Here is a 12,481-nt window from a genome sequence, read left to right on the forward strand (position 1 = left end):
TTGGTCGGAGTATCGAGCTCCCCATTGCACTGCTCAAAAGCCACTTCATTCAATTTGTTTTAAAGCCTCCCATTTCTCAGCTAAGCGGAATTGCTTTTCCTTTCCCTGCTCTCTGAAGAGCGTGCGCAAGCTTTTTACATGCCCCGGCCACCATTTGAACACAGCCCCAAGGACACCGGACCATAAATCAGGTGAACCATTGGCAAAACAACAGTCGCAGTCGCCTTCAACAAGTTTCTCTGGAGCAGGTGAAGGGGAAAGACATTATTAGCACAGCAGGTATGACCATTATTTTAACAACAACAAAGAGGAAACAACAATCCACCAAATTCCCTCCCTCCCACCCCTCCACCAAAATCACTTTTTGTTCTGTTGACCGTGAGACATGGCCAGATTGGACACCCGCAATTTCCGTGAAATGGGCACCAATTATACCTTAGAAGATAAATGATAACAGAAGATAAATATGTTATTTTTTCCCTTCCATCCGCACCTACTCAAAAACAAATTACAGATACCACTGGGCCTGGGTCCATGAAAAATATACATGTCTGAATCAAACCAGAGTCACCACAAAGTCACAGCGGTTGGCTTTGCTACAACACATACTGCCACAATTAGAAGCTTCATTGCCCTAACAGATTGGTACCACTCTATTCTTGTTTTATTTCTGCATTAATTTTGGAGGGCACCAGGTTGGTGAAAGCTGCTGTAGGCCATGGAAAGAAGAAGAGTTTGGAAGAAGAAAAGTTTGGATTTTATATCCCGTTTTTCACTACTCGAAGGAGTCTCAAAGCACCTCACAATCTCCTTTCCCTTCCTCCCCCACAACAAAAACTCTAGGAGGTGAGTGGGGCTCAGAGACTTCAGAAAAGTGTGAATAGCCCAAGGTCACCCAGCAGCTGCATGTGGAGGAGCAGGGAAGTGAACCCGGTTCACCAGATTACAGGACTAACACGCTTAACCACTGCATCACACTGGCTTGAGTCACTGGCTTGAATCAAAGTCTTCACAGTAAAGGTAGATTTTTAAGGTGGGATTTGGAGAAAGTAAGACAGGCGCATCACATGCACATGTCCTGAAAGCCAGTTACAATCAGAAGGGGCTGCAAGGGAGGAATGATGCAGCCGTCAGAAGGAGCAGGAAGATCAACATTATTAATTAATTAAAATTATTAATTATTATTAAAAGGCTCCAACGAGCTGTAAGAATTGCAGAAAGGGTAATTGGTGTTAGCTTGCCTTCAATAGAGACAATTTATGCTACCCGAGTTAGGAAGAGAGCAGAGAGAATTGTAGCAGATCCTTTACATCCCGGTCATCATCTGCTTGATTTACTTCCATATGGACGTCGCTACAGGACTTCATATACAAAATCGGCCAGGCACAAGAATAGTTTTTTCCCTTGTGCCATTAAATTGTTAAATTCATAGTTGTATAGCTGAAGGGGAGGTAAAATATGGGTGGGGTTTCTTTGCTTCTTTGTATTGTGAGAGGAACAGTGTCTGTATGTTTACATTGCAATGTAGCCGAAACAAATTCCAAGTATGTTGGAAAATGTACATGGCCAATAATAAATTATTCCTATTCCTATTATTATTATTATTACACTCGAAAGTGGAACAACTACAGGAAATCAGAAACACAAATTTTTTTGTGTGTCCTCAGCAGACATGGGTGCCAAACACTGAAACATATATTTGCACCGAGTTCTAGGAGAACCTGCTTTAAGGAACCAAAAGCAATTTGAGACGAAACTCTGCACCTAAAACCACATTCTTAACTTTTTTGGCACTCCCCCACAGCCTAACCTTTCCTACGAATGATATATGTGGCCGCCTCTCCTGACATTATGGCTTTTACATAACAAGGGGCGAAATTTTGCAAGCACAAAGAAGCAAGCCGGAGGCCTCGAAACAGAACTAATGTTGTGTCCAGTGCCTCGTGGCTTTATGGAAAGGTGACCGTACGTGGCTCGGGGTCAAGGAATTTGGACAACCTGCCAGAATTCCTCCTTAGTTCAGACACCAAACGCCCAAGCCGCTCAGCTCGCAAGAGAACATGAAGCTAGGGCAGCAGGAAAAAATTCAGAGGCAGCCTAATTCCATCAGAGACAACAGCAAGGAATCCCACCCCCCCTGGTTATTACAGCTAAAGTGCACCCCCTCCGTACACACGGCACCTCAAAACCCATAAAGTTCTGACGGAGAAGAGCAGAAAAGCATATTTACACAGGCCGGCTACAAGTCCCTCTGCAGGGTCGGATGCATCACATATTGATTTTCTGCCTGGTGTTTCTCTCGTACTGAAACCTTTCTCAGCTTCCATTGTGCCTAGAAATTATGACCAAAGTGGTAATCAAATGGATTAGAACTTCAGAGGCTTTTACCCTGAACTGGCCATCTGGGTTTGGTAAGGAGGTGTAGCATTTCATTGATCGCAGAAGGCAGGTTTCAGTCCACAAAAGCTGCAATCCCCGGCCCACTTACTTGGGAATAAGCCCCATCGAATTTAGTGGGGCTCGCTTCCGTGCAAACACGTGCAAGATTGGGCCCCAAGGTGCTGCAGGACAGGACTCCAACCAGTTGGGGTGAGGGGGCGAGGATGGGGAGAGCTGCATAAAACTTATAGATGGCAAACCGAATGGTTCAGATTGCCAGGGGGACTTAGAGAAAACATTTGCGCAGACGTCCCGAGATTTCCTGATGTTGCTGCAGGGTTCCTGGTTTGGGTAGGGAAACTTTTGAGAGCCCTTCCATCCCTATGATCCTAAGTGCCAAGGCCCCATTGGATTTTGAGGACCACAAAAACCTACGTCACTCTGCTGTGACAAGGAAAGATGTGCACATTCCTACAGTCTCTTCATATGAACTCGCACTTTACGATGCGGGAAGAAAAGATTAAAAGAATGCACGCAGAAATGGCGGTTTTCGTGCCCCGATCCTTCTTTGCATTCCCATTCCAGGTGACCAGCCAACCACCCATGTGGTTCTGCTATTTTTATCCTCCCTAGATGAGGCTGCTAACAGAGGCTGCTAATGCAATGGTAGGAGCAATACATGACACAGAACCCATAAAGTCAATTAATAATAATAATAATAATAATAATAATAATAATAATAATAATTTATTTATACACAGCCCAATCTGGCTGGGTTTCCTCAGCCACTCTGGGTGGCTTCCAACAAAATACTAAAAATACAATAAAACATCAAACATTAAAAACTTCCCTAAACAGGGCTGCCTTCAGATGTCTTCTAAAAGTCAGATAGTTGTTTATTTCCTTGACATCTGATAAGAGGACATTCCACAGGGCAGGCGCCACCACCGAGAAGGCCCCCTGCCTGCTTCCCTGTAACCTCACTTCTTGCAGGGAGGGAACCACCAGAAGGCCCTTGGAGCTGGATTTCAGTGTCTGGACTGAACAATGGGGATGGAGACGCCCCTTCAGGTATACTGGGCCAAGGCTGTTTAGGGCTTTAAAGGTCAGCACCAACACTTTGAATTGTGCTCGGAAACGTACTGGGAGCCAATGTAGGTCTTTCAGGACCTGTGTTATGTGGTCTCGGCGGCCACTCCCAGTCACCAGTTGTCAGCCATCCATGGGTACATTTAGCCCATGAGCAGCCCCTGGCCAATCCTTATAAGGCACTACAAGGCGAATGTTGAGCCAGTTGGGTCTCGTTCATCACCAGCATGATTAAAAATGGCTTCTAGGCATGGACTCTAGAAAGATACACATCTTTCGACCCTACCTAGAGTGTTGTGGGTCTTTATGTTCACGGTTGGCATGCAGGTGGAAGCATCTGCAAATCAGGAATATGCGTTCCTTTACTCCCACCATGATCAGCATGGATATACTGTATGGGGGTGAGCAGATGGTCTCATAGAATCACAGAATCCTAGAGTTGGAGGAGACCACAAGGGCCATCCAGTCCAACCCCCTGACAAGCAGGAAACACCATCAAAGCATTCCTGACAGATGGCTGTCAAGCCTCCGCTTAAAGACCTCCAAAGAAGGAGACTCCACCACACTCCTTGGCAGCAAATTCCACTGTCCAACAGCTCTTACTGTCAGGAAGTTCTTCCTAATGTTTAGGTGGAATCTTCTTTCTTGTAGTTTGAATCCATTGCCCCGTGTCCGCTTCTCTGGAGCAGCAGAAAACAACCTTTCTCCCTCCTCTAGATGACATCCTTTTATATATTTGAGCATGGCTATCATATCACCCCTTCACCTTCTCTTCTCCAGGCTAAACATAAGTCTCAAATAAGCTGTTGGCCAGTAACTTACCAGTCTAAAATAATCTGAGGTCTGGTAAATTATTTGCAGTGCTGCTGTTCCACTTTTGCAAGAAGTGTGTGTGTGTATTCTTCTACTGTCTACTCAGGGCTGTAAGCAGCCACTGTACACCGCAAATGAAGTAGACAAGGGAGTTACGATCCCCAAAGGACTAACCTTTAATGGTCGTAAAGTATGGAAAAAATGAAAAGGCGGAAGACTCACACCTATAGTCCTGTCTAGCACATCCCACCCCAGAGGTGGCTGCATTTGGGTTGCTGGCATGCCTACGAACCCAACCCGGCTGTAAGCCCTGAAAGAGTTAGGCCCGTAGGAGGCAGCAGAGTAAAATCAATGCATCTATGATAATGGGTCTTTGGCTCAGGGGGTTAGTAGTGCTTTTAGCCAGTGGCAGGGAAGGTGGATTTCCATACCCAGCGCCCACAGAAGTAATTTACATTCAGGCAGAGCTCAGTGCTAAATGGGTTGATGGAAGCACATCGAGGCAGGCAGAGAACTGTCAGCGCCCAAAAAAAAGTGGAAGGGCGAGGAGATGAAAGCTGGAAGGAGACAGAATATTCCTGAGAACAACAACAACAAAATAGCAATGGAGAAATCAGAGTCACTGTGTCTTGTTTTCAGCTGTACCACATGGTAAAGACTAAGGCTCAGCTCATGAGCTTCCACTGTGCAGGGTCTTATTATTACTGGCCCCTTCCTGTGTTAAGTCTACTTGAAGAAGAAGCAAACCTCAAGGTTTTACATTTCAAGTCTCTCAGATGGCAACAAATTTAACCGGAGCGCTGTTGTGAACTTAGTACAACGGGCACTGACTTCATAGTTACTCGGACACAAATTGCTTAACGGCACACCATCAGCCTCCCTCTGCCCTCATAATTAAAAATATAGCCAGCAACAGAGGAAGCTACGTGAACAGAAAAGGCTATTTGTCCGTGTAACTTAGCCATGTTTCTGCCAACAGGCAGCCCATTTCCAGAATCTCAGGCAGAAAGAGGTCTTTCTCGTCACCCGCTGGGGGATCCCTTCACTGGAAATGCCAAGTATTGAACCCGGGGATTCCAAAATGCGAATCACAGGCTGTTCTGCAAAATTAAGGCAAACCAACCTCCAACAGTGCCTTGGCGCAAGGGTCCACAGGTTGGCTACCCAGTGGGAATCAAAACGTGAAGTCTTACTCAAGAATGGTATCTGAAGAAGTGTGCATGCACACAAAAGCTCATACCAAGAACAAACTTAGTTAGTCTCTAAGGTGCTATGGAAGGAATTTTTTTATTTTTTATTTTGTTTTAACCTTCCAAAGTATAAGAGATGAACTCTCGATTCCTCAACCTTGTCATTCTTCCACATTAAAGCCACAATTGCCCATTTTTAATACTGGTAACTAGCAACTTATGCACATTTAACTTAGGGCTTGCCATATGTCCGAAAATTGTTGCAATGCCCGGGAAAATCTGGGTGTATGGTGACCCGTGTCAGAAGTGTAGATTTTTGATGAATTTCGTTAAAAATAGTTCAAAAACTACTTTTTTGTTAGATTTTGCAAAAAAGAAGCAGCAGCAGCTCAGCAACTTTGCAAAAAAAAAAAAAAGAGCCTCAACACTAGTGTCCAGATATTCACTTTATGGAATATGGCAGCCCTATTTAACTTGAGCACATTCAGCTTTATGAGCTTGGCAAAGGAAAATATAAATAAATCAAAGGGGGTGGGTGTCTGGGCGGGGGTTAAAACTCTGGAGATCCCACCAGCCATTGAACCCAACGTTTTTTGACTATACGCAATTTTGGCTCGTGCTGTCCCGTAACATAACCCTGTGTAAATCAAGAGTGTCAACTTCAGAGGAGCCTCCAAACTACGACTTGAAGGACTGATGGGGACAATATTCTTTCTCCGCCCCACATGTATGTCGAACCACGGCTGGTGCTAAACTACTAACTATGTTTAGCATCAGCCCTCCAAGCCATAGTTTCTTCACATTCTGATTTGGAGGGGCAACCACTAACCATACCTTGCCAGTTCAGGAAACATGGCCAACTATGGCTGGTCTTAAAACAGTGCAAACAGAGCACTGGAGACACAAGGGGGGTGGGGGGGTTCATGTAAGTCCACAGTTTGATGTGGATTACCTAAACTGTGGTTTGGAGGATCATCTTCCACAGTGTTTGATGTTATCACCAAATTAACCCAACCCAAAGGAATTAACTCAACCACACTTAGTGGTGGAGTTCACACTTTGCATGCAAGATATTCCAGGGAAAACTGGCAATCCTAAGACCTCCGAAGCCTCAAGACCTTGCAGATCCCCAAGCAGGCCAAGAATCTAATTCCACACAAGGCAGTTGTTTGTTAGGCAGTTCCTTAAAACCTCGCTGTCTGTTCTCACTCAGGGTCCCTGCGGAAAAGCTCTTGAACCCGTAAGATCATCTACCTACTATGACATTCACTTGACCCGAAGCTAAGAAACCCTGGGTTCTTCTTGGTCAAGTGGTTCCAGAATTCCCTTCTCCATCACCACCTGGAAGCTGCAACAATAGCAAGACACGGTTTGCCACCTTCCAACAATCTGTGAGATGCTAAAACCTAGCATCAGTGCCACCCCCCCACCCCAAAAAAGCACTCTTTTCTCAACAGAAATCCGTATTAGGTTCATACCTCTCATTGGACAGACCCTTCCCCTGGGTACCTAACAAAATTCTGGCCTTAAAATTCCAACACAATGTGCAGTAATGTGAGTAACATACAGATAGTTTAAAAACAGGGTGTTCTCTGAATGTCTTCAAACTCCTCTCATACTCCATCTTAAGACTGTTAGCAGAATCAGACATGGATGGATGGCTTGAACACCCACAGAATCCCTTCCTCCCCTTAAATAATTATTTTTAACATTTGCCAGATGAAGAGCTCTGGGGAACTCAAGAGGTCACACACTATTTTGCAACGTTTTGGCTGGCCTGGTGAATGTTCTGCCTTAATAAGGCCTCTGCGTTATTATTTTTCTTCTGATGCCTACCTTTAACTTTAGCTTAAAACCAGACTTCTCTAGGATTCGGGGAGCAGACTCACTCGGCCGCCTCCCATGCCTTAAGCAAGAGAACGTTGCATTGTGGTCCCTGCCACTCTGTAGAAACTGAAATCAGCTCACTCTTGCTGCTTTCATGCCGTGTTACGCAAAATGCAGGCACGCTGGTTTATTCCACCACCAGACCCACACAATCGGCGCTTGGCAGCTGAGATGCAAAAACGAAGAAGGCAGCTTCCCTCCCTTCTGCGTCCGCACCAAACTCAACCGTGACACTTTCATCAGCATCCAGCCCAAGGACCCACCACGCATGCAAAATATCGAAGCCACCAATTCAGGGGGGGCACAACCGTCCGCCTGGCAGGGTCCATCGCTGGCGGGGTGGACCAAACCACAGCCTCACATCGTCTCCTAATGGTCAGGGGACAAACACAGCCACGCACAGGACTCAGCCGGAGTCGCCTGCTGCCTGTCCACGCAGCCATAATTCTCACACCCATTTGTAGAAAAGACCGCCAACCAAGGTCACCATCCAAGGGTTAATTCAAACGGTATTGCACGCACAGCGGGGGGTGGGGGGAGGGAATTAATAATTTCCCCGCCTTGCTTGCAGTAGGTTAGCAAGCAGCTGGCGGCATGCAGCCCCGGAAGCTATCGCAGTGGTGGGAGAAGCAGGCATCCACCCTCGACCGCATACTGCCAGTCCTCAAGCTCTGGATGCTCTGAGCCAGCGCCTGCCGCTGCATCCCGGCTGCGCTCCACCCAAAAGCCGATCTTCCCCCCCCCAGCCCCCAACCCCTCCCACTGCACCAGTGGGGGGCCCCAGCAGAGCATCCCAATCATTGCAACACCCAGCTGGGCACAGATGCACCCACAGCTGCAAGCGCCACTTCCAAACCTCAAGCTGCATCTCTCTCCGCACTCAGTTCAAACGGGGGGGGGGGAACCACGCAGCATTTCTCCCACCCACCCAGCTCCGCTTCACGGCCTGAGACGGCGCGACCCCTCGTCCGTCGGTATGCCTCGTGTTGATGTAAATAAGCACCCAAGCCATTTCCACCCCCCCCGAAGCCTCTCCCCCCCCCCCCCCGCCACATGCACTCGGCCAAACCTGCAGTCCTCCATGCTTGCAACATGCTCCGGTGCCGGAGGCGGCGATCGCCCACCAAACACGCCCCTTAGCCCGGTTCACTTGGCTCGCCTCCAACTTAAAGAGCCCATCCCTCCAATAAAAAAGAATAAAGCCCTTGCCCCCCCCCAACACCAAGCCACATTCTGCACCAACGGCTCCCGCCTGCCCTCCTGCCCCCCACCCCACCCCAATCCAAGCTAACGTACCCCTATGCACGAGAGGCAGGGGAAAAATAATATAAAATAGATGTTATTCAGGGTGGGAAGAGATTTCGATCTCATGTGCATACACGCACACACACACCCCAGCTCGGGGTAAGGAAGGGGGAGGCCGTTGACCCCAGCAGAGAGGAATGGGGCATTGGGGCAGCCTTAAACCCAGAGGCACAGGGCAGGTTGGGGCAACTGGTGAAGCGGCGGTGGCACCAAATTATCCACAACCGGGACTCAAAATCGCAGCAGGAGGAAAGACAGAAAGTCACCTGCCTGCAGAGGGAAGAGCATGGGCAGGTGCCATGCAGCGGGGGGGGGGGGGGAGCGGACTGGACGTCCACCTAAACCCCACCACCACGTGGGGAAAGAAAGCAGGACCCCCAGCTTTAAGGTCTGTCTGGAATGGCATATTCCTCCCCCAGGAGTGGGAAGGCTCCGGGGCCGATGGATGGCACTGATCCCCTCTCAACCAATCCCTGCAATATGTGAGGAGGTTGGGGGGGGGGGTCGGGGTCGGATCAGTTTGAAGGGGCAACTCAGGCTTCCTTCCTCAGTAAGGTCCCATCACTGCACAGCTAGGGGGGGGGGAGAGACTGGAGAAAACGGGGTGGGTGTTAGGGAGGGAGGCAGTCTTTAAAAAGAGCCACAGGATCAGGGGTGGGGGGAAATATGTCAAGGTGAATGGAGGGGGGGGGTGTCCCTGGAGCGGTCCAGGCTTACTGGGAAGGAGGGGGGTGGGGGGGAAGGGGGTCTGTCCCAGGCTGGAGAGGGAAAGGCCTCCCAGGAAGTGGAGGAAGGCAACACACAGAGCCTTCCAGGGGTCAGAAAAGAGGGTGATCTACTACCCAAGCACTGTGTAAGGAGAGGAGAATTTGGGGTGGGGGTGACCCCCTGAGTGCACTGGATGTACCAAGGTGCCCTCCCTATAGCAGGTGGGGCATGCTGCTACTGTGGAGGTGTTCACAAGGGGGGGGGTTCCCCTACAGAGACGAGCTCTCCAGCAAGGAAGAAGGTGAATTAGGGAAAACAGGGAGGGGTGCAGGATCTATGGAGGGGTCTTCCTACACTGAGGAAGGGGTATGAATGCCACCACCCCCTCCAGGAAGGGAAAAGAAAGAGAGGCGGATTGTAAGGAGACAGTACTGTTGCAAGGGGGGGGGTGTCCGTAAATCAAGGTAGAGGGAGGAGGAGGGGAGCTGCAGGAAATATGGGGGGGGGTAGCCCCAAATGGATGAAATGGGCGAGGGTCAGGTTGAGCAAAAGGGGTCTGAAAGTGGGTTGAGGGGAGTGTGGGAGAGAGAAAGTGCCCCTTCCTCGATATTTTCCAAAGGGAAAAATAAAGGGGGCTCTGCAAGGAGATGGGTGGGGTTGATTCGACCAGATGGGGGATTTTGTGCAGGGGGGGGGGGGCGCCGGCTTGGCTGAAGGAGGAAATAAAAATACAGAGGATTCGTGAGGGAAAGGTTTTAGGGGGAGGTGGGCACGCTACAGATGCGAGAATCTCCACCTGGGGTGGAGGTGGAGGGACAGATTTTGGGGAGGGGGCTTGGCGGGTGGGGGGTGCGCCTATCCTTGCGCTGTAAAACAGCTGATTTGGGTGCGGAGAAAACACCCCGCAAAAAAACCCCAGGATGTCAGATTTTGGGGATGGGGACCTGGAATTGGGTTGGGGGGGGGGCTCCCGTCTGGTGAAGGAAGGGTGCGCTTTTTTGCTGTGGGGGCGGGGTCTCCTCCTCACCCCCAGTGGGTTGGGGGGCTTTGGGGCTCCACCGCCCCCCCCAGTTCGTGCCGTGGGTCAGGAGCGGGGTCGTGCATGGGGAGGGGGGTCTCTTCCTGCCTCCCCACCGCCCAGTGGAGAGGTCTCTCCTCTTCCTCCTCTCCCCTCCCCCCAAGGATTTGGGGGTCGTGCGTGGGGGGGGGGTCTCCCGCTCCCCCTCCTACCTCTCCGCCATCTTCTCCCCCGAGCCGGCGGGGTCGTCACCGGGCGCGGCGAGGGGCGGCGGCGGCCCCCGCCCGGCAGCCCATGGCCCCGGCAGCGCTGCGGCTCCTCGCCCGCCGCCGCCTCCTCCTCCTGGCCGCTGACGGAGCGAGCGACGGAGCGACGGACGGACGGACGGGCTGCCAGCGCCGGCCAGGAGGAGACGATGCCGCCGCCGCCGCGTCCCGCCGTCACCACCGACAACGGCCCTCGGCCAATCGCGCTCGCCGAAGGGAGGGGCCAAGGCGGCCTCGGCTCCGCCCAGCCCTCCAGCCCCGCCTTCCGCCTCAAGGGCTCACGGGAAATGTAGTTTTTGCCGTCCTCTCACCTGAGGCGGCGGCAGCCATGTTTGGGCCTAAGAGAGAAAGCCTCTCAAGGGCATCCAGTCGGCCCTTGGCAATGTTGGAGAAAATGTTCCCGCTTAAAAAAAAAAAAAAAAAACGCTGTTATGAAATGCCTCTCTCTCTCTCTCTCTGTTCAGCCACGGGAAAGGGGAAAAGGCAGTGAGAAGGGGGGGGAAGCACTCTGCACATGTTCAAGGGTGCCATGTCCTAGAATCATAGAGTCAAAGAGTAGGGAGGGACCCTGAGGATCATCTAATCCAACTGTAGCAGTGATGCAACACAACCACCTGCAATGCAGTAATATGCTGCTCTCCCATACGGGGATTGAACCTGCGACCTTGGCGTTATCTGCACCACATTCTCAGACCCCCCAAGTGTCCCTATTTTCTCGGATGTCCCTGATTTAGAGAAGTCGTCCCAGTTTCTGTTTTGATCAGGTTTTGCTATGTTTTTATATATGCTGGAAGCTGCCCAGAGTGGCTGGGGCAACCCAGTCAGGTGGGTGGGATACAAATTATTATTATTATTATTATTATTATTATTATCCTGTGGCAGTGAGTTCCACAGTTTATCTATGTGCTGTGTGAAGAAGTCCCATTTTTCCGTCCTGAATCTTCCAACAACTCCAAGTGTCCCTATTTTCCAGGGACACTCCTGGATTTACAGAAGCCGTCCCAGTTTCTGATTTGAACCCAAAATGCCCTGCTTTTCCTTAGGATGCCCCTGAATTCACTAGAGAAACGGAGGGTATGCATTCAGCTTCTCGATGTGTGGTCCTGCGTTCTAGTGCTTTGAGAGAAGCATAATTATTTTCTGTATCCACTTTCTCCATCCCAGGTATCATTTTATAAACTTCTATCCAGGGCTTTTTCCCCAGCCGGAACTCCCCGGACCTGAGATCCGTCACCTCGCAGGTGGACACCATCACCATTACAGGAGAGCAAGGGAGGTGTTCATGGTGAATTTCAGCACCTCTTTTTCTGGGAAAAATAGCACTGCTTCTGTCATGACTCCTCGTACTCTCCTTTTCCCAGAGGCATGAGGGAAGCGCATAGGCGCCACTATTGTGTGGGCTGGTTTGTGGGGCTTTCTTTCAGTCCTGTTATTTCCCTGCAAGTGTATGGAGCCTCCGCCTTCTCCTAACCTTCACTGCCCCCCCCTCCAGTTTTGCACCTTCACAGTCTCCTGACATGGATTCTGAAGGTTGCAAACAGCCGTTTATATATATATATATCTGTGTGTGCGCATAGATATAACGTTGCTGAAGCCGGCTGAAAGCCTTCCTGCAGCAGCTCTGTTCCCAAATCTTCTGTGCTTTGTGCATGCAGCTTTCCCTCTGAAAACGGCCTCTTGAAGTATTTATAATATCTTATTTATGCAGAAGTCTTGCTAGCCGCTTTTCCAATTAAGAGAGAGAGAGAGAGAGAGAGAAACAGAAAGATGGCTCAAGGTGACGTACAGAAGATAAATTATCGCAATTTTATACAAATAATATTTTC

At 49.8% G+C, this 12,481-nt stretch overlaps 1 protein-coding gene across 1 annotated transcript in view; it reads right to left on the bottom strand.

Moving 5' to 3' along the window:
* Positions 1 to 10,765, bottom strand: part of ARHGAP39 (Rho GTPase activating protein 39) — a 180,127-nt gene extending 169,362 nt beyond the window's left edge. Inside the window, exon 1 of the mRNA XM_033155940.1 lies at positions 10,602 to 10,765. Coding sequence (XP_033011831.1) covers positions 10,602 to 10,612 — 11 coding nt within the window. The 5' untranslated portion in view covers positions 10,613 to 10,765. The remainder of the gene's footprint in view (positions 1 to 10,601) is intronic.
* Between the last annotated feature and the right edge of the window lie 1,716 nt (positions 10,766 to 12,481).

The sequence above is a fragment of the Lacerta agilis genome, chromosome 7 (assembly GCF_009819535.1).
Source record: "Lacerta agilis isolate rLacAgi1 chromosome 7, rLacAgi1.pri, whole genome shotgun sequence".
Classification (NCBI taxonomy): domain Eukaryota; kingdom Metazoa; phylum Chordata; class Lepidosauria; order Squamata; family Lacertidae; genus Lacerta; species Lacerta agilis.